General features: G+C 37.9%; 1 protein-coding gene across 2 annotated transcripts in view; it reads left to right on the forward strand.

Annotated features, from left to right (window-relative positions):
* The window catches only part of BEND5 (BEN domain containing 5), a 1240338-nt gene that overhangs the window by 909326 nt on the left and 307287 nt on the right, over positions 1 to 23725 (forward strand). For both annotated transcript variants that reach the window (XM_087719697.1, XM_014070495.2), the window contains one exon: positions 15800 to 15889. In XM_087719697.1, the coding sequence (XP_087575823.1) occupies positions 15800 to 15889 (90 nt within the window). The remainder of the gene's footprint in view (positions 1 to 15799; positions 15890 to 23725) is intronic.

Below are 23725 nucleotides of genomic sequence, written 5' to 3' on the forward strand. Positions count from 1 at the left end.
CTTTCCTCACATAGAACAGGAAAGCATGTCTCCCACCCAGGATGGATCAGATGCAGAATGACCAATGATAATCTAACAAATGGGATGAAGTAACTTTGGATTTGACAGCTTTTATTATCTCTTAGATTTGAAAAATAGTTCAGCTGTTACTTATTCACTTTACAGCATGTAACTGAATTGAGCAGTTCTTTTTTTGGCGGCAGCAGAACAGTAATCAAATCACCTCTGAAAGGATTGAACTGGGCATCTATTTTAAGTACAGCCTCCTGAAGTGTCTGTATGTTTTGGACTTTAGACAACTAATGTTCTCTAGGAAGACCAAGCATACAGATAATCCTTGACTTATAAGAGATCATGTAGTGACCATTCAAAGTTACAACAGCGCTGAAAAAAGTTGCAACCATTTGCAGTGTGCCAGGGTCATGTGATAACTTTTTGCGACCTTCTGACAAGCAAAGTCAATGGGGAAGCCAGATTCACTTAACAACCAGGTTACTAACTTATCCACTGCAGTGATTCACTTAATAATGGTGGCAAGAAATGTTGTAAAATGGGGCAAAACTCCCTTTACAAATTCTCACTTAGCAACATAAATTTTGGACTCAATTGTGCTCATAAGTCGAGGACTACCTGTACTTTCTGAAGAATTGCACCAATTAGTACTATTTCTATGTAGTAATGCCACCTTACTCTCATGAGGCTGGCATCAAACAGATGTTCAGAGTGACTTTTAGTGGACCAGCTGAGAATACTCAGGGTAGATAGCCATCTTCAAGGTTGGCTATGATTTCACAGTGGGAGATCATGGTAGGCAAACTGGTAAATGATAGTCCAGTCACAACTGAGTTATTGTGGGCTGACCATGTATCATTCTAGCTAGCACCATTGAGAATAAAGACATTGTGCCTGTGATCTGGCCAGAATATCTTACGGCTCCTGGAGAATATATTAAACTAATTGCATCATGGAAGTTTTTCTTTAATTTTTTTATCACTTTTTACTGTTTTTGTACACAGATCCAGAAAGATGAAGATGGGATAAAATCTATTTTTAGACACTAATTAGGTAGTTTTGCATACAGTTTTGAAAATCGGAGAGATTTTCTAATCCTTACATTCTGTGTCTTAATAAGAAATGATTAACAAAATTCAGGCTTGCTTTCCTCTTTGATTTTTGCTGCTTACCACAGTGTTAGTTACTTTAATTATTTCTATTTAATTACATTCTAGCATTTGAACTATCCTCATTAACCTTCATCAGAGTGAGTCATCCGGGCTAACTCAGATCATGGAAATAACATCTTGCACAATCCTTCTCCCCACCTCCACCTGCTTCCTTGGCTTTTGCTTTCCTGAATTCCTTCAAGTCATTAATTGAATATTAGAGCACTTGGCCATTTAGTTATTCAGATCATAAAACAATATGGGTAACATGAGGCTGCACTAGCTCAGTGGTCTCCACATTCTCTTCTTCATGTTTCGTTAGCATTTTTAAGAAGAGACTACAACAATGTATAGGAAAAAATATGCTTCATCTAAGATTAGCAGCAAGTGAAGGACAAATGTTTACTCTAAGTATGTCATTATTATGTGACTGTTCTTTTGCTGGTTGATAGTCTCTGAAAGAAAGCTGAGATTTTTCAGTGACACATTCAATCATTGGCTATCTGAATCTGTGAAAATATGTTCTGAATAGACATTTATAGAATTCAGGTGTCAAATGACTAAGAAGGAATGTGGTACAGACCTCCTATGTTCTTCCATGTCTATGAATGCCCCTCACATCAAAATCCATGAGGGGATAAATAGAAGCTTAAAGTTTTGGCCTGAGAATAACCTAAGTATGAAAGAAAAGATTAAAGGATCCACAAGTTTTTATCCTGGACCTAGCACATCTTCAGAACCAAAATCAGTTTCCATTAGCTTGGGATTGCCTGATTGATTGATTGATTGATTAGATTTGAAAGCTGCCTGCTTCAGAATATAAATCTGATTACTAACAGTTCAAAACAGAAAAACTCCAAAAGCATCCAAACAACAATATCCAATATTCGGAACTATAATAGGGGCTCCACAATCATCCTACCTTGAAGATCTGGGAGAGCAATTATGTTATTAAAGACCTCCAGATCATCACCAGGACGAGAGATGTATGAACTATGGGAACCCAATGAGTTAGGGAAGAGGCAGCCTGAGGCTCTTCCTAACACTACATTCCTTGCCAAGGCTCAAGGAATTCTTCTGTCCTTTTTTTTTTTTTGTAAGCCACATGACCATGGAGATGTCTTTCGACAGTGCTGGCTCTTCGGAGATGAGCACCACCCCTAGAGCCAGAAACGACTAGTACGCAAATGCGGGGGAACCTTTATCTTTATGCTTTGCCAGTTGATTTAACTATTTCCAATCTTTTCATACTTTTATATGTACTGGCACTGAAGTATTCCAAAGTTCTAACATAGCCTTCAGAATAGGATTTGGATTTCTTCAGAAGCCTGGCATTCTTTGCAATTAGTCTGGATTTAAGAGTTTCTTATCTGGCACCTTGCAGGCACCACCACTGTTAAGCTTCCTTTGTGAAGTTGCACCTTTGAAAGAGCATGGGGAAACCAGATTTCCCCCCCTCTAGAACGTGAAATAATCCAGCTTGTCTGGCTCCTCTCAAGATCTTATGTTGGGAAAAAAATTATACACTTTAATAGAAATACTTTTTGCCTTCATTAAATTAAATCTCTAAAGCTCAATAGCATTTCCAGTGCTTATATGAAAATGCCAGTGGGGATTGGAGATTAAAAGCTGTAGTTTTATACAAGTCAATGAAGATCTCAATAGGAAAGAACACTCTTCCAATATAAATTGCTCCCATATAAAAACTGCATTTTAAAAACTTAGATCCTTTAAAAACACAGTTTTCAGTCCTGTTATGATAATGTCTATTTACATGTATTTACAATGACTCGTATACATTAGGTCTCTGTTCAATAACATTTCATTAATTATATTTCATTTGTTTATCTAGATGCTCAGTTTTTGATTGCATTTTCATATAAACCTGAGCCATTGAGCTATTTGCATTCAGCTGAAGTGCTGAGTTTTCAACTCAAATGTGGGAAAGTTGAATATTTTCTGTGTGCTTGTTATGAGCTTCATTTTATGACACATTGGCACCAAACCATCAAAGGTCATTTTTTCCCCTTCATGACCTTGAGAGATGACCCAGGGCTGTTTAAATGGAAAACAACACAACCTGTCTCCTTATCAAAGCTGTTAGAAATGTTTGTGCTTTCATCTATCCAGAGAACAAATCTGATGGCCTTTTTTAGAGAAAAATGCAAGTAAGGAAAATGCACTTTAGGATCAAGGAATATTAATATATCCTTAGAAGGGATAATAGTATCCCTTCTATCCAGTTGATGAAGAAAAAGTTCAAGCATTCTTCTAAGTAGAAGTCAGGAAAGATAGCTTCATGTCCTCTTGACATTGCTAATCACAGTAGCAATATTCACATTTTTCTTGGTGAAAGTATTTGGCATTGTATTATCTCAGGGGTGACTATGCTCTGACAGGTTTTCACAGTTTAAATCATAGGTGGATTGGGTCAATACAAATTTTTCCTCATTCATAGTAGTCTATGTTATACCTAGAGACATCCCCATCATACTGTTCCCTTCCAACAACAGTAATCAAAGGATATAAAAGTCATAAGATAAAAGAAAGGGGGAACAAATTAAATACAGTTTATACAATGCTATTCATTATACAATTGCATACCCGTCTTTTAAAAAAAAACATCTAGATTTTTTCCATGACCATTTGATTGGTTACTTTTGAAACATTTCACCTCTCTCTTTTTAAGGATAACATTAATTATAGACACCCATTACTTTCTAAGGCTTCCCTTTCCTTTCAACACAGAAGTCTGAGCATGAAAAATAAAAATAAAATCTAAGATGCAAAGTTCAGAGATTCATGCTTTGGCTTCTTGAACTTTTGAGATCATTCTCATCAGAAGAGATGGCCAGGGAAATATTAACTTGGTCTTTGGGAAAAGAATGTTCTTCTCCCTCTTTGGGTCAATATTCACTGTACTCAATAGTGAAATTCATTTTTTTTACTACCGGTTCTGTGGGCGTGGCTTGGTGGGTGTGGCAGGGGAAGGATACTGCAAAATCCCCATTCCCCCCCACTCCTTGGAGGAAGGATATTGCAAAATCTCCATTCCCATCCCACTCTGGGGCGAGTGAGGTGGTATTTGCTGATTCTCTGAACTACTCAAAATTTCTGCTACTGATTCTCCAGAACCTGTTGAATTTCAGCCCTGACTGTACTCCATCCATCTCTAAAACCTTAGGACAAGAGCTGACCAGTAAAGGTGATTTGTATACTCTTTGTTTTGGAATCTCTCTACAAAATCCCTACATAGAAAAGTTTGCTCTTCAACAAAGAGGAAAAGTAGCAGATGAATATTCACCTCAAAGGACAGAAAAATGAAAATATCCAAACATTTAAAAAAATACTGCAAAGATAATTGCCCCAGAGAAATTGGCATTGAGTCCACTTACTGAAATAGAGAACAAGGGAAAATATGCTACCTTCAGACTGATATTGGCAGGACAGGATATTTCTGGAGCTATAGATATATATGCATGTCCTCTTTATGTCCCTGATTTCTAGGCTAGGATAATAGCCTTGCCTTTCTCTTTCTAAATTGTACTATTGTTAATTTTCTTATTGTTCTTGCTACGTCTATTTTATGCCACTATCCAAAGATCTGTGCATGCTCCAGTGCCAATAATAATAAATTGCTTTGTGATTATCATCTGAAGAAATGTATTCTTAAAATATACCAAAAATTATACTGGAGAAATGCTAAAAACTACAATGAATCTGAGGTGGGCTGTTATTTCTGTGAAAAAAATAAAGCTTTTCATGTGCAGGGACATGATTAATATTCTTCGGCTGTATTGCTCAGCATGCAGATTTCTTTAGCTCACAAGAATGGTTTTACAAAGAGAGATCAAAATGAAGAAAAAGGGAAACCCTTCTCTCTACACAGCTATAGGATGATAGTTTTATCAAAAGGTTCATAAATGGGAATACACACATTTTTTTTAAAAGATGAATGTAAGTCAATGACAAAGCTGCAATAAATCAATGTTCTTGTAACTATTAAGTTATGTCAAGGTTTGGATACAAGATTTGATGTCCCTCTGTGCAAATTTGATTCCAGAATTGATCTACACCTTATGATTGGGAAGTGCATTTTCATTCACAAAACAGGATCCTTTTCATAAATCTGCCTTCCCTTCCCAGATATCCTATTAACATCCCAAATTTGTCACAACAGCCCAGGTTAAGCCAAGAGTTTGTGACCGTACAAATCATTGATATTCTTTTTTCTTAGTTTTCAGTACCACTAACCATTTTAATTTAGTGGTATTCACAGACATAAACAGGTAAATTAGATACACAGAAACTGCTTTTGCAGTGGAAAGTTTGCAGTTAGTACAGAAAGTAGGGAATCTAGTTGCTTGGTATCAAAATTCTTATCTCTCTTTGTGGCCGAAGAAGAAAAAATTATCCATGCACCAAGATCTGGAAAACATATAGCCATGCTAATTTATGCATTCACAGAGGTAAATAAATAACGTCTCATTGATAGTATTTTTCTACCAACATATCCCATCCCTTAAATAAATGATGGTTGAGAATAAGGCCCTTGGGCTTCAGCATGCATTTATTTTATAAATTTAGTTCTTGCTGGGTTAGATTATTTTTTTCCCATGGACAATTAAACTTTTCTTTGATTTTAATTAAAAGCTCTCCCTAGGCTGGCATTTTTTTAAAAAAAAAAACACACTACAATTTACTTTGTAAAAATATGCTTTCTTTTCTTTCAAGGTGTATAATTTAATGTTTTTCATTTTCTGCTACTTTGTACTTATATGTTTGTGCATAATAATGGACTCATCAGAATCTATATTTCATATTGAGTTTCTAATTAAGGCTTCTTGATATTTTGTGTTAAGAGTTTATGAGGTGACTAATCTCTAAAGCAGAAAAACATTTATGAGTAAAAGAAATTCAAAATTTATAAAATAATGTCTAATTAGCTAACTGAATCTTTGCCAATATTTCCCTTTTCAGATATATTGGATTTCATTTCCCAACATGACTGAATATTCCATATGTTAAAAGAGATAATCCTCATCATATCAATAAAGATGAGAGTTTTACTTTGCAAAATCTACCTATAGAAATAAACAAAGTGGTGTGATGTGCAATTTCCGCAAGGAAATGAATTGTTCCAATATTACACTGGCTAAGCCATTGTATTTGCTTATATTTTAATATCAAGCTTATACTTTATCTGGTGATGATTGTTACATTTTAAGTACCTTATGTATAGTTGGGCTTCTGTTTATGTTTTGCTGTTAGAACAAATACCCTGGATATGTTTTTTAGAGTTGATAAGTATGATTTCGTTTTACTAAAACTCATATGGTTGCAATAAAGTTTTAAATAATAATCATCATCATCATCATCATCATCATCATCCTATGAGCACACAAGATGCCGGGAAGAAAAACTCACCTGGATTAAACCAAATAGCCATCAGATCCAGATTTTGTTTCCCATAATAACACAATGACTTAATGCCAGTTGCTTTCTCCTGCTATTACTGCTGAGTAATTGGCATTCAGCAATATACTGCCTTTGCATATGAATATTATGCAGATTAGCTAGCTGTGCACATTTTGAAAATGATCTGAATGGACAGCTTTGGACTTCCCTTGAGCAATGCTGCTTTCATTAAAATAGACTTTTTTTTTTCCAGGCGGGTAAAAAAGATGCTGTTGCTTTAAGAGTTATATTAGTTTTAACCAATAGATTCCTTATAGCCCTGACACTTTTCCACCACCCTCTGGCTCTTGCATTAATCTAAAAGAAATCAAGGGACTTTAATGAAGAGAAGAGAAGTGCAGGGCTGCAGAAGGCCCAAAGAATTTCTTTCAAATCATGCACCCTCTAATGGAGATATATAAGGAGACAGAGAATTCTCCTCAACAAATGAATAATCCCTGTGAATGTACTTCATAAAGCAGCATTTTCCTCTTGCTGTTATGAGCAATGCAGCCATTTTTAAAAATGCTTTTCCTGCTTTGACTGGCACTTACAGTAGGTAGAAGAAGCTTCTCTGTGTGCCCAGGACCTCTGCCATTTACTGGCCACAGCAGGCTGAGATGTAAAATGTGTCATCAACACAAATTGTGGCAGCTCTTCGTCTCATCTTCATAAATTGCTTGTGTGACATACAGTTCTTTGCTGAGACAAATTGTTCTTTGTTTCACATTTGAATGTATAGCCACCCTGTATTAAATTCTCTCTTTGTTACTCACATATAAGGTGACCAGACATCCCGATTTCAGCGGGACAGTCACGCTTTATAACAATTTGTCTCGTGTCCTGGGGAGTTTTTAAAAAGTCCCGATTTTCTGGCTTCATGTTGAAAGCCCAGTGGATTTGCTTAAGAAATCCTAACTGGGGCAAGACAAAAGACACTCTCAATAGAAATGACTCTCAGGGGTGACAACAATCCACTAAAATAATAATATAAAACAGTAATTACAAAAACAGGAGCAACTGTTATGAAAATTATTATTAAAAAAATAAAGAATAAAAATTGAGTTATTAAGTATATTAATTGCAGCAACCACAATACAATACCTCGGTCCTTCTTTTCATTAAACTAGACATACCCAATTCCAAGGAATTAAAAGATGCTTGCTCCTGGGGAGGAAAGCTATTGCAAATCTAGACAGCATCCTAAAAAGCAGAGACATCACCCTGCCAACACAAGGGCGTCTAGTCAAGGCTGTGGTTTTCCCATTTGCAATGGATGGCTGTGAAGGTTGGACCAGAAGGAAGGCTGAGTGCCAAAGAATGGAGGCCTTTGAACTCTGGTGCTGGAGGAGACTCCTGCATTGAGTCCCTTGGACTGCAAGGCTATCCAACTGGTCAGTCCTAGAGGAGATCAACCCTGACTGCTCTTTAGAAGGCCGGATCCTGAAGAGGAAACTCAAAGACTTTGGCCACCTAATGAGAAGGAAGGACTCCCTGGAGAAGAGCCTCATGCTGGGAATGATGGAGGGCAAAAGAAGAAGAAGGGGATGGCAGAGAAGGAGGTGGCTAGAGGGAGTTACTGAAGCAGTTGGCGTGAGCTTCAATGGACTGGATGGTAGAGGACAGGAAGGCCTGGAGGAACGTGGTCCATGGGGTTGCGATGGGTCAGACACGATTTGCAACTAAAAACAACAACCCAGTTCCAGCAACCTTTCTTTATATGTTTTAGCCTCCTATTTTTCCTAATCTTCTTTGTCACTCTTCTCTGCACTGAGCCTCAACATCTGATCACCAGGGGGTTGAGAGTTTATTGGGTTTTGTAATGGAGTTTTACTTCAGTAAATTGCCCAGAGTCATCATGAGTGAGTTGGGCGGCCATATCAATTTTCTTAATAAATAAATAAAAAATTTAAAAGAAGCAATGAATCAAGGAGAGAAGTAACCTAGAACTAAGGAGAAACTTCCTAGCAGTGAGGACAACCAGGGGAACATCTTGCCACCAGAGGTTGTAGGTGCTCCATCACTAAGGTGACAAGACTTAGCGACCATTTTCACACTTAGCTACCATTGCAGCATCCTCATGGTCACGCGATCAAAAAAAATTTTTAAATTACAATTTTAAAATTTTTGATTTAAAACAAATACAACATACATGCTATAAAAAGTGTATCAGTTGGTTACAAATAGACTTTTGTGCATCTCTTCCACAGTCAACAAACATAATTCATGTTAACTCAAACATTTTAACTCAAATATTCATACATATCACCATCATCATATATCCATTTTCATTTGACTATAATTATTATTATTTAATAATAATACTAATAATACTAATAATACTAATAATACTAATAATACTAATAATACTAATAATACTAATAATACTAATAATACTAATAATACTAATAATACTAATAATACTAATAATACTAATAATACTAATAATACTAATAATACTAATAATACTAATAATAATAATAATAATAATAATAATAATAATAATAATAATAATAATAATAATAATAATTTTTGTTTCTTAAACAATACATGCCCACACCAGTGGGAAAAGAAAAAATCAAAAGAGAAACAAAAAAAAAGGAACACAGGTATATATTATTTTAAAAAAAGTATATCAGCTGGTTACAACATGTTTTGGTGCATCTCTTCCATTAATTCATATTAATTCAAATATCTTAACTCAGATGTTTACCATATTGACATCATTATACCTCCACTTTTAGTTGACTACAGTTATTTAAATATCCTTCATCCTTAAATATGCCAAAAATTTAATTCATAACCACATGCTGACATTTCATTTACTTGTTTGTAGAATCCTCTATTAACATCAAATCCTCATATCCTGTTTTAGCTGAACATCCATAATATTTAATACCAAAAATTCCATCTTCCATGCAGTATAGTTTATTATCATTCTCCCTTCTTTATATAATTATATCGTATATCATAACATTTTCCCCATATTAGTTAACATTTAACTGTATATATTTTATTCTATTAGTTAACATTTAACTGTATATATTTTATTCTATTTTTTAATAGTGATAATTATTGTGATTAATAAACTTTGTATATGGTCCAAAAATATTTCCAACCTTCCCTTCTCATATCCAATTATTATTTATCATATCAACTCCACATTATATACATTACTATCAATATCAATTATTATTCAGCTATGTCTATTACAAATAAGAGTAATTAGATTTAGCTAATTTTAAATTGTATTCTTCTATCTATCAGCCTATGTCTCTCCAATAACAAAACCTTCTTAGTCCTATTGCCATTCGCGGAACAGGTTTACCAAATGTTTTTATAAGCAAGTCCAAACAGGAATATCTTCGCACCTTTTTGCTCAGGATGCCTCTGATGTAATAATAATGTTGTCCTCGGCTTGTTACACTTTTCAGTTTGTTTTTCATTCTCAAGGGTGGTATCGAAAATTCTGCAAATGATGTTTCATAAAGTATAGATTCTTTGATGCTTCTCATTCCTCCTGCGCTCTGTCTTTTGAAATAAATCTTCTGTATGGCTGCCCCCCTTTCAAACGTTGCATCTCTTTCTCCCTCCGAAGTAAACCAGACGCCCAGCGTGTCAGCAAGTTGAAGGACTTCATTTCTGACATTCTTCATTTGTTTTTTAGGAACATTCAAACATTCAATGTTCTCACTTTTTTCTTCATATTTTAATGTTAAATAGTCCAATTTTTTTTCAAATCTTTCATATGAGGCAAACAACTTTTGAAATGCAGAGAAAATCATCTGAAACAAATCACTTGAAGTGTATGTAGTCGCCATGTTGTGACGCAGCTAGAAGCTTTAAAATATTTGCAAGTAAGAACACGCTGGGAGCTGTGCGATCTTATCTGATCTTAGACCAACACAGCCAAGCAATAAAAGTGTCAGATTGTGAAAAGCCAGATTGTAATAAATTGGTTTACAGCCCACTTAAGAAGAGTCAGAGGGAATGTTGAAGTAATCTTTCCTTTATCCACATAAATATCATTAAAAGCATTTAAGAAATAGGGTAACCACCGGCCATAAATCCATAAAAAAAAAAAAAAACAATTCACCGCTAGATTTTTCTGTTCTTTGGCTTCAATTAGCTTAAGTTTTAATGCGGACCGTATCTCTTTGAGTAATAAAATCAGCTTACCAGTTGAAATCACTTCCACCATTCTTAGGGGCAACCTGCAGTTTCGGTTAGCTTACAGCTAATCCAGAAGGAGCTGGCAAAAGGGGTTAAATTCCAAGCCCCCAGAGACTTGCGAATGTCTCTGAGGTCACTGGATCTCCCCTAACCTTTCACTGTCTCTTCAGGACAGCTAGGATCGGAAACGACCCGTCCAATTTCCTTCGGAATAGGGGAATTTCAGGAATAGCCTGAAACTCCCTCTTCTCACTGCCTTCTTCCCGCGATCAAAATTTTGATGTTTGGCAACAGACTCGTATTTATGATGGTTTCAGTATCCTGGGGTCATATAATCACCTTCTGACAAAGTCAAATGGGGAAACCAGATTCACTTATGTTACTAACTTATCAGCTGCCATTATTCACTTAAGAACTGTGCCAAGAAAGGTGGTATAATGGGCTTAGTGACCAAAGTTACAATGGCATTGAAAAAAGTGACTGATGACCATTTTTCACACTTAGTGACCATTTTCACACTTAGCGACCATTGCAGCATCCTCATGGTCATGTGATCAAAATTTTGATGTTTGGCAACAGTTACAATTTATATTTGTAAATTGTAGTTATGTTGAAATAAAAAAAAATATTACAATACTATTTTTGCATTGTATGAAAATTTTTGTTGCTCCGTATAAAATTTTTAATCAAGGCCCCGCCCCCAGTCAAAGGTGTCCCTCTTTACCAATCTGAAAATCTGGTCACCTTACTCACATGCAATTTACATTAGCAACTGAAGACTAAAAACAGTGAAACCACTTATAAATATCAAGGCATTTGCTTAACTTCATAGTTAAAATGTTGATGTTTCCAGATCACCTTTGCGACTGAGTGTTTAACAGCAGTTTAACTAGTACTATTGTACTAGCACAAGTATTGTGTGTGTGTGCATGTGTGTGTATGTGTGTGTGTGTGTGTGTGTGTATGTAGGGGGGGGTGATATTGAATTGTATACTCTGAATCTCCTTTTGAGGCATTTTTCCTCCTTCATTTTATACCACGTATTATTTGTAGGACGCATACATTTTGGAGATATTGAGAATTGTTTCTAGCTTTCTGGGATTATCCGACAAATTTAATAAGATGATGTATGCCTTTCAGGAGACATATTTGATGTTCCATTTATTCTTAGCATTGGCACTCTGAGGGGCACAGAGCTTTATCTATACTTGTCTTATAAATAGAAATGGAGGGAAGGAGGCAAAAGGAGCAGCCGAAGGAAAGACCTGTCTACTAAACTTCATGCTACAGTGAGAATGCATGCAGGTGACATTAAATACCACTTTCTGCTAATTTAATTGTGCATTACTGTAATCTTGCCTTTTGGAATCAAATAACATGCCACTCATCTTCCTGTTTCCCATTCCATTTTGTGGAGCCTATATTAAAAAAAAATGCAGATACCTATGGTTAATCTAAATGCAAAACCCGACTTGTGATGGGAAGGCATAAACATAGAAGCCTTTCTGTGCTAGTTAATTCCCTCTTCTTGTAGGGCCATTGGGCTCGACAGTGTCAGAAAGTGGAGAGGCAGAAAGGTTAGCTTCTTAGACTGATTAAAAACAAACAAATCGAGAGTGGAAGAGGAGAAAATCGTCTCACTCAAAATTGCTTTGCCGTTTTTGACTTTCTATATTTGATAACAACTCTCCCTCCCCCTCCCTTCCCTTCTCTCTCTCTCCTCTCTCTCTCACACACACAAACAAACAAACAAACCCAAAACCAAAAGATATTGTTGGTCTTTTGCTTGACAACAGCATCCCTTCTCCCGGTTATTAAGTTGAAAATGCAGTCAAGTATTAATGCTGAAATTGTTTGCATGGTTTCCCTCCTCTGCACCAAGGACGTTCAGCCGGGGAAGGAGCAGAGGAGTTATAGACTGTGTTAGAGGGAGGATGGGAGTAATGCAATGGTTAGAATTACAGGTGCTCTTTTGTTGTTCCTGGATCAAAAACAGGTCAACCGATTTTGACTGGCAATCTCAGGCTGTTGGTCCCTAGCTACTTAAAGCACCATCATAGTTCATCACGTTATATACTCTTGGAAAATGTTAGATAATGCAAATGCACAAAAGGAAGACAACACAGTGAAACAAAGAAATCATATGCCTGTTCTGTGAACAGCATTGTCACAGTGATATGTGAGATGCATTCAAAATGTTGACGTAAGAATAATTTATAATAATACTCCCTAATCTATAAATTGCAGATGTTTACATAATTCTATAAATTGATTATGTTTCCCTATAATCCTTTCCTCTGGCCAGCCATAAGAATTGAATAACTATGTACTCTGTGTAGTTAGGAATGAGGCAACAGTTGTGCTAATTTCTTATTACCCTGTTTTGGAAATTCTGCTGTACATTAAAGTGATTTTTGCAAATGAAAGCTAAAAGCTAAGCAAAAGCTCCAGTCTGTTTTGCCTAAAGATGATTACTGCATTCGCTATGTTTTACTAAATGACAAACCAATTTGTTACCTGCCTGCATAAACATTTGCCTGTATTAGAGCCAGAAATGTTTTATTTTTATTAACACAAACTTTTATCTTCTTATGAAGACACAAAGGTGCAATAAAATTAGCATGCAAATACATTGCCTGATTTGCATTTTTCCCCCACGGTCAGCAGAACCAAAAGGAAAGAAAATCAATTGTCTATTATGTCAGTTTCATACACATCAAGAGCTTAAATTAGATCATTGTAACGACTCTTCTAATTTTCAGGCTGCCAAATTCATAGGAAATGGTAGTAAGTAGCCCAACTTTCCATCATTTCAGCAGCAAACAGAAGCCACCACAGAATGCCTGTTCTAAGATAGCAAATGATGTGGCATACAATGAATACAAAATCAGTATAATGTGCTTACGCATACGGTGATATTATTGTTCTTTATATGACTGGATACAAAACTTCAGAACTCTTTCAGTTACCATACTGTATGATGTCCTAGCCCCCCAAAATAAGTTAAACAATTCTTCCTGTTCTTAACTTTTAATGAAAGATCATAGCTCAATTTTTTTCCTGGCAGCTGGACAACCTGAGCTTTGTTACTGATGTGCTGCTGTTTCTTATTAGTGAAGTGAATAGTGATGGTACAGAGTTTTCCCTTTTCTCCTTCCTTCTCCCTCCAATCCTTCCACGTTTTAAAAATAATCTTGTACAGTCCAGCATCTAGCTATCACAATTCTTATCTTTCTTTCTAGCTATTGTCCCAAAATAGAAAGGATTTGTTATCTAACTCTCAAGTAAATAAAGGAAATGAATTCTTCCCCAATGCACCAGCAACAATAAACACAGAGCAAAATATCATATCTTTTATTCTTCCTCTGAATGCTTTTTCTTGATAACAATATTTGTGTTGTTCTTTACATTGTTGTCCCAGGAAGCTGGATATTTGTTGAAACTGGCATGCGGGCCAGTTAATTATTCAATTAAATCAATTGAACATTTCTTGAATATCTTTATGCTACAGAAAAAAGGGCACTTGAAATTAAAGTTTTCAAAACCCGGTGCATGGATTTGTTCTAAGTCCATGAGTTTTAAAGGGTTATAATCAGGACAATCAAAAAATCATGACCTCAAGGATAAATATAGTTACATTGACTAACACAATTAGGACACCCCCAAAAGTTGGACATTGCTAGTGAGAAGGTGAAAACAAAAGATGGGCACTGTTGTTGCTAGGGAAATATCATCCATCAGGACTTCTTATCTATTAGCACAGCTGACTCCTGGCTCCTACTGTCCTTCAGGGAAGGTTACTGCCTTTCACTGTTTGTGTCTGGCTCATCTTCAGAGCAAATGAATTTTTAGTTTTCTAGCCACCAACTAATGAAGGTCAATCTGGGGCCATATGTATTGTTCTTTTATTACAATTATGCACCCTCCATTTGAGCAACCCTTCTCTTCTTTTCATTTAAAGGTAGCATACAAGATTGAAACAGCCAGTGAAAATATGTTTGTTTCTTTTATACAAGGAGGACTGATTGTGATGATTTTTTAAACTTTTAAAACTTAAAATTTATTTGAATATTTAAAGTTTGAAAACTGGGAAACAATTCAAAAATTATACAATAAACTAATCCAAATTTGTACTGGAGACAAATTCCTTGTTTCTAACCACACTTGGCAAAATAAAGTATTCTATTAATTCTGCTAATTAAATCCAAAATTACTTCTTAAAGCAGATAAACCCCTTGGTAATTGTTGGTATACGTTTGTGTACATTTACTAGGGTGGGCTGATAATGCATGGCATATGACTGTTTTTCAAAAAATACCCTGTTGTGTGTTCACCAGTGTTAAGAGATTTGTTGGAACTGAGGACTGAATCTTGATTTCCATTGATCCAATGCCATATTCTTCTTTTGAAAAGTCCAAATGTCATAGAACCTGATTTTTTTCTTTCTCCTCACAAAATTCTTCCAAACTTTAAAAAGCGTCTTTTGTAAATCCAATATAGGAAAGATTATCAAGGGCATTCTTTTAGTTGGCTGGGAAATCTGAGAGTTGAAGTTCACAAGTCTTAAAGTTGCAAGGTTGGACACTCCTGGCCTAAACCAATAATGGGGAATGTCTCGTTATGGACCATTGTTTCCCATAAAGCTTCTTATCTGGCTTGCCAAAGACATTTCCCCCCCTGAAGTTCTATATCTTGGTTCTATGGATCAACAGTTTTCTAAACTCCTTGTATTTCTTTAGGAAGAAAAGCTTAGTCTTAGTCAAGAAAAACTGTCTTAGTTGAAAGGTTTTGACTCAAAAGAGCAGTTGCTTGAAATCTTGCTTATTCTTCAACGTTTTCATTGGAAAAAGGAATAAAAAAGGCAACTAGAAATATACAAAACAAAGGCACTCAGTAACAGTCCTACCCCTCAAAATTCACAGATCCTTTATTTAAGGTCAGATAAACATAGAAAAAGGAATGTCAATTTCATGATTTTTTTAAAACCCTCTTTCTTTCTTCAACAGTGAACCTTCGTCCTGGAGCAGAACAGAAAGTGGTGTTTATTACGGCCCGTGTCCATCCAGGGGAAACACCGTCATCTCTTGTATGCCAAGGTATGCCACTTATGTATTTGAATGAAATTCAGGAACAGAATCTTCTTTCAATATCTCTGTGTGAAACGTGTTTCTAACCATTATATTTGTTAGCCTCTTTTACTTAAACTTGCAGGCTTGAACATTTTAGTTTACATTTTAAATAGGGATGATTTGGAACTGCACCATCTTTCTGCCACCTTATGGCCATCAGGATTAGCCCTAGAAAATCCCAGTCTGAAATTTTGGAGGTTCTGCTTCCAGTCAGTGTGCATGACTGTAATTTAGATAAATCTCAGTAGACTAGTATTAGGTGTGGCAGTAAATAGGGTTTAAACCAGTCGTGGGATTCAATTGGTGTAACAACCGATTCGCTGAGCGTGTGCTTCGCCAAACACACGTTGTATGTGCACGCAGTGAGTTAAAAAATTTACCACTCCACCAGTGCAAAACAGCTGAGGCACGGCAATCTGCTCTGCCATGCCTATCAGTTGGGCTTCAGAAAAGGGAATATAGGTGAGTGTTGTGGCCCAGCAGGAGCTGTTGGAGCTGCCAACAGACTCCGATAGCGAGGGATCCCTTGAGTCAGCTCTGGAAGATGTGGAGGACCCTGGGCAGGATTTAGACTCCGAGCAGGGACCAGAGAGGCTGGTTGGCTACCAGGAGGCACCTGAGGCATGGAGCAGTGGTGAAGATCGAAGGGAGTCTGTCTCTGACCCAGGCACTGGAGCAGTGGTGAAGATCAAAGGAAGTCTGTCCCTGACGCCAGGCAGAGGAGGCCGGAGAAGTGAAGGCAGCAATTACGGCAACATAGGAGATAATCAGGCTCAGGTGGTTGTGATTTGGCTCCTCCCAAGAGAGTATATAAGAAGAAACTTTGGGAGGAGACCTTTTGCAGGACACAGCCGTTATACTAAGCTGGAGAAGCTCTTGTGTGTATCTTTTATCTGTGGGAGTCTGGGTTGCTGCCAACGTCTTGTCTGTGAGTTATTACTGTGAATAAAGTGTGGCTAACAGTAAGCTTATGTCGGCGTTACTCACCGGATGGAGGGGGGTCAGAACAGGTGAGTATAGTGCAGGGGCGGGCTGGCAGGCCCAGCTAATAGTTGGAGCTACTGGTTTTCCTGAACTGGTCCAAACTAGTAGAATCTCACCCCTGGTTTAAACTAAGCTTAGTAACATATTACTGAATGAATGTTTTTGACAAAATTCTCATTCAGTAATGAGTTTGCTGACAAAACAAACCCTGTAGCTGGTAAGACTGTGCTACAGCGGGAATGCATTCCTATATAAGATTATATGAAATGGCTCCAATCTTATATAGCCATTAACAGAATGGAAGGGAATGGCCTTCTTAGTTCATACTAGCCAGACAAGGACTGTGAATTGTGACACTTCATAAGTTGGTTTGTCTCTAAGTATCATAGAAGTGAAATGTAGATAATTATGTTTACCCTGACTTGGGAATTATTGTGGAAGGGTAGGTAAAATTATGTTGAATGGGGAGGAAAATAATAAAGCATGGAAGAAAATAGCTGAGAGTAGTTATGGATTTTTTTGCATTTTTTTTAAATTAAAGCATTACATTCTTACAACACAAACATGAGCATGGAGAAGTGTATTAGAAACTTGCTTGTTAGCAATAATATTGCATGCTTGACTTGTTTATAAATGGAAGGACTGGAAGATGGTGGATTTCCATCTACAATGAACCACTGGGCTTACTGTCTCTTGACAGTCTCTTACTGTCTACATATGACTTTCTACTTAATATTGCAGCAAAAGTGTAAATTCAGGGTATATAATATATGTATTTTGCTGAATCTATTCTGACTCTTAGAAAACAGCTTAGAAAATCACATAGCTTTAAATACTGTTGGAAGCACTGTTCTTAAAACTTTGTTTCTGAGCCTAGAACACTTATTTTAGCTGAACAACATACAGGCATTTATATATGGCACCATGAAAAAAGTGTTAACACACCTGTCTAGTAGTAAACTCTGTTAAGAACTGTACTGAACAGCTTTCTGTACTGACAATGATAAATCTAATCTGTATGAGATGTCCCAAATAGGACTGAGTTCAATAACATGTGGGCTCGCATGTAGGATTTATCGACCCATTCAGTATGAGAAGGGGGGGAAATGCTTCCAAGCCACAAGATACTGAATACGGTTCTTTCATTTTCGAGAGTCCAAAATTTCTTTAATCTCAAAATGTTGCTCACCCTCAACTAGAAGCGGGGCAGGTGGAGCTGGGAAAGGAGCCCTCAATGGAGAAGTGTGTTCCAGCTTCAGGAGATTAACATGAAAAACAGGATAGACACGGTTGAGATATTTAGGTAATTGGAGATGGACAGAGACAGGGTTGATAACCTTGATAATCAGAAACGGGCCAACATATTTGGGACCTAATTTCTTAGACTTTTGAGTGGTCTGAAGAAACTTAGTGGATAAATATACATGATCACCAACTTTATATTCCTTCGGCTTCACCCTCTTCTTATCTGCCTGTTTCTTGTGTGTTCAGTGTGCAGCATCCAGCGCCCGGTAAGCTAAAAGCCACATCTCTCGGAGGCGGTCACTCCACTCGGAGAGGGACAATACCTGTGGTTTCTCACAAGGAATCTTGGGGATAGGCACAAAATCATGTCCGTATACCACCCTGAAGGGTGTAAAACCCGTGCTGCTTTGCACTGAGTTGTTATATGCCACCTCAGCATGAGGCAACAATTCCACCCAAGTATCCTGCTGGTAGTTGATGAAACAGCGAAGATATTGTTCCAGCACGGAGTTTCGGTTAGCTTACGAGAGGTGTAAGCGTTGCAATTTCCCCTGTGCATTCGCTTGAAGCAGTACCGCCCCCACAGCAACATCACTAGCATGAAGGTGTGTCCATGTCTGGGTGTTTGAGGACTGGCTCCTCTGCAAACAGACATTTCAATTTCTCGAACGCAGCCTGACCTTCCATAGTCCAGTTCAAGGGTTTGCTAGGTTTGGGCTTCGGCCCCCCTTTCGACTTCAGGAGGTTTGTAATTGGTAGAGTGATCTTAGCAAAAGAAGGAATAAATTGATGATAGAAGTTGGCAAAACCTAAGAAGCTCTGTAACTGTTTATGTGTGCGTGGAGCTTCCAATTCGGTGACTGCTTTGACCTTTGCTGGGTCCATTTTTATCCCCTTGTGGGAGATTCGATAACCCAGGTAATCCACCTTCTCCTGATGAAATTCACACTTGGACAATTTAGCATATAGTTCTGCTGCACGTAGTTTTTTGAGTACTGTGCGAACCAGTTTCACGTGTTCGTCATGTGTTTCTGTGTAAATAAGGATATCATCCAGATAGACCATCACGCCCTTGTAAAGGTGGTCATGTAAAACCTCATTAATTAATTGCATGAAAACCGCTGGCACCCCCTGGAGTCCAAACGGCATAACTCGAAATTGAAAACAGCCAAGAGGGCAATTGAATGCAGTTTTCCACTCGTCTCCTTCCTTAATTCTAACCCGATAGTATGCCTCCCGCAGATCCAACTTAATGAAGATCTTCCCCTTCCCCAATTGGGCTAGCATGTCCTTCATCAGTGGTAAAGGGTAGACATTTTGGACAGAAATGCAGTTAAGGTTTTTAAAATTCACACAGAGACGGAAGGAGCCATCTTTCTTTTCTCTGAACAAGACTGGAGCTGCTACCCTGGGTCTAGCTGGTTCAATGAAACCCCTTTCCAAGTTTTTGTCAATGAATTTTCTTAATTCGTCCATCTCTCTAGGGGTCATTGAATAAATTTGGGATTTAGGGAGTTTCACATCAGGCAGAATATCAATGGTGCAATCGGTGGGCCTGTGAGGGGGCAACTTATCAGAAGATTTCTCACTGAAAACATCTTTCAGGTCCCAGTATTCCTTTGGGATTTTCTCCTCCCCCTCAATTTTCTCCTGCCCTCTGGCCACTAGTTTGGGGCCTGCTTTGTCTGATTCTGGGATCCCCACTTCTCCTTCAGGGGGCGTGGCAGACCAAATGCGCAACCAACCATTTCTCCAATTTATCCGTGGGTTCCATTCACGGAGCCAGGGGAATCCCAATATAAGGGGCCGGTCCATTCCCAGAGCTACAATGAAAGTTATCATTTCTTGATGGGTCCCCATCCACATTTCAATAGGTTCAGTAGCAAAATGAGCAGGGCTTCCCCCTGCAATAGAGCCATCTAATTGGCAAAATGCAATTGAGATTTTCAAAGTTTTTAGTTTTAACCCCATTTTCTCAACTATTTCTGGGCTTATAATGCAACGTGAGCAACCAGAATCCAAAAGAGCAAGAAGTTTCTCTTGCGTGCCAGAAGAGGGCACTCTAAGTTCAACTGGGACAAGCATGGGCCCCGAATGGGAACTTACCCAGCATTCAGTCTCCTCAGAATCACTGTCATCAGACGAGTTGGGGCTTCCGCTCCCTCCTTCCTCCAGGTCGAAGCGTCGAGAAGTCTCCTCCCCCATCAAAGCTGGTTCCTTCTGCTGGGAGGTTTCTCTAGCTTTTTCTCCTTCCGAGGGGGTGGGGCGGTGTGGCTGATCTTGACTCGGCAGTTTACAGCACGGTGCCACTCCTTCCCACAGCGGAAGCACATGGGAGGCTTGGGTTTGCCTATAGAGACTTAAGACTCCATTTGAGACAGTCAATGTTATTAATGCGCATTGTTTTCTTTTTTTCTTTTTCTTTTTCTTTTTTTGGAGCTGGAGTTGGACACTTGAAAGGGGAATATTTTGAGCTGAACTTCCCTTTCTTTTTGTTCTCTTCTCTTTGAGGTTTGATTCCTTTTTTTGTGTTGGTATATTTGCCCCCCCCCTTCTTTCCTTTTTTTCCTGATATGAGCCTCCTCTTGTATTTTTTCTAGATCTCCGTATGGGACTATATTCATATATATTTTTCCTTATAGATAGCAGAAAAATTAGTTGGAACATTGCTTAAGCTGGTAGCAGATAGCTTATGAAACAGTGGGATAAGCTTCTTAACCTAATTGATATGAGCTGGGCAAAGGGGGGGGGGAAACCTTGGCATTACCTACTCAGTCATCCCCATCTACAACCCCTCCAACACTACACAGATTTTAGACAATATGGCTGGGATAGAGAAAGCACCCACATTGCAAAATATACAGACAACTTTACTATCGATACAAAATAATATGGCTAGGAATCAAGAGGTCACTGAAAAATCCCTGGCCGACATTAAAAATGAAATGGGAGACATGAGGGGGAAAATGAAACAGCTGTATTCAGAGCAAAAGGAGATCTGGGCAAAAATGGAGAAACAGGAGGGTCAAATTCAAGATTTAGGAGTAAAAATGAAGGAAAGTGAAGGGAACATGGCGAGGTGGGAGATGAGGCAGCTTCATACCAATAGATGGTTGGAAGATGAGATTGCTATGTTGGAATGAGAAAGGTCAGCCTTCTTTCTCAGATTTCAAAATATTCCAGAGGAAAGAGTGGAGGAACTGAAGGAAATTATGGTTGAAATGATCGCAGGGATCACCCAGAAAGATAAGCTGACAATACAGAGTGATATTGATGATGTCTATAGGGTCTATACTTCCTATACTAGGAGACAGAAACTGCCACATGAAGCGCACATGAGGTTTAGCAAACGATCTCTGAGAGAATAAATTTACCAGCAGGCATGTGACCAGAATACCATATACGTGGGGGAGACGTGACAGTACTAAAACAGATACCAAGAAGAGTGAGGGAAAGGAGGCAGAAATATCAGGACCTAACAACACAACTGAGGAAACTTCAGGTGATGTATAGGTGGCTTTTCCCAGAAGGGTTGTCCTTCCTCTGGCAAGGCCAGAGGTTTTGGATTGAATCATTGCAAGATGCACAAGACTTTATGGAAAGTCAGTTGAAGAGGGGAACCCAGAGTAATGATGGAGAATTGGATAACAAGAGCCAAGGAGAGAAGTGAAAGAATAGTGTCCCGGGAGACGAGAAAGGGGGAAATTAGAGTCAAAATAGAGATGTGAGACTGCAGACGAGGCAGACAATAAAATCCAAAACCTTTCACAAATAAACATGGTGGATGAACTCCGCTTAATTTCTTTAAACATAAATGGTTTGAATTCACCAAGAAAGAGAAATAAAATACTGAATGCTTTACGGAAAAAGAATTGTGATCTGACATGCCTGCAAGAAGTACATATAGTGAACCACCAGCAAAATGTGTTGTATTACCCCCGGCTGGGTATAATGCATACAAGTTTAGCAGATGAAAAGGAAAGGGGCATTGTGCTGTATGTTAAAGATCATATCGATTCTAAATTGGTGTATACTGATGGGGAGGGGAGACTTTTAATGGTTGAATTGAAATTTGGTCGATATAAAATTTTGCTGATGGCCATATACGCGCCGAATGATAATCAAAGTACCTTTTTTAGAAAGTTGCATCAAAAAATTGCAGAGTTAGGCTATGACCACATATGTGTGGTGGGTGATTATAATGCTGTGGCAGATAGGACAATGGACTATAACCCAGGAAACATCCAAAAGGGGGGAAAATTAAGAGAAAGGAGGAGAGCTCTCCCCAAAACTTTTGAAGGTATGAAGGAGGAATATGAATTAAAGGATGTATGGCGTGAACTCCACCCACAGAAACAACAATTTACTTTCTTTCACATAGACATCAATCCTGTTCTAGGATTGACATGGCTTGGTTGACACCAGAAATTGGGGATCTGATTAAGGAAGCAGCAATCGAGGTTAATACCTGGGCCGATCATAATCCACTCTTATTGGTGTGGAAAGGAGTAAGGCAGGGGAGGAAGAGAAGGTGGATGATGAATACAGAGATAGTGAAAGAACAAGAATTTCAACAAATGTTTTAAAGGGAAATGAGGGGGGGGGTTGGAAGAAAATAGGAAGGGAGTAACTCCACAAATGCTTTGGGATACGGCCAAGGCTTATATGAGGGGCCTAGCTATTAAATATACAATAGGCACACAGAGGAAAAAATTAGAAGAGAGGGCAAAATGGGTAGCCATTTTGGAAACTTAGGGGGATTAAGCAAAACTTTTTTGAGCATGCTAACAAACCGGGTCATTGGCTCTCTTATAGACTTCGGAAAGAAAGAAAGAGCAGACGTATAGCTCAACTGTAGAATAGTAAAGGGGAATTAGTAGAAACCAAGGGGGAAAAACAGGAAATTATTCAAGGTTTTTTTCAGCAACTATATAGTAGAGAGGAAATTTCTGAGGACCAAATTAAGGAATTTTTTGATAATGCAAATCTACCTAAGATCTCAAATGAAGTGAAAGGAGTACTAAACCAAAAGATAACAATAGATGAATTAGAAAAGGCAGTCAAAAAAATGGAAAACATCAAAACTCCTGGCATGGATGGTTTGCCAGTTGAAATCTATAAAACTTTTTTGGAAATCTTAGGACAAGAGATGATTGTAATATTTAATGCTGTCTTGACGGATTCTATCGCACCGAAATGGTGGGCTGAGGCCTATATAACCCTTTTGCCTAAAGCTGGAGCTGACCGTACCCAAATTAAAAACTATAGGCCCATTTCACTTTTGAATGTGGATTATAAAATCTTTGCAGCTATACTGGCAGATAGACTTAAATTCTTGCTTAGCAAATGTATACACCCTGATCAGAATGGCTTCCTGCCGTCAAGGCATTTGAAAGATAATGTTAGAATTATTTTGGATGCCTTAGAATATTATGAAGCCCGGACGGACAAACAAGTGGCCTTTATGTTTCTCAATGCACAAAAGGCTTTTGATCGGGTAAATTGGAAGTTTATGTTGTCACAATTAGAAAATATGAAGTTTGGAGAAAACTTCTTAAACGCAGTTTGGGCAAT

Source organism: Thamnophis sirtalis, unplaced genomic scaffold (assembly GCF_051295495.1).
Source record: "Thamnophis sirtalis isolate CommonGarterSnake01/CBP01778 unplaced genomic scaffold, rThaSir2_p1.2 scaffold_7, whole genome shotgun sequence".
In the NCBI taxonomy this organism is placed as follows: domain Eukaryota; kingdom Metazoa; phylum Chordata; class Lepidosauria; order Squamata; family Natricidae; genus Thamnophis; species Thamnophis sirtalis.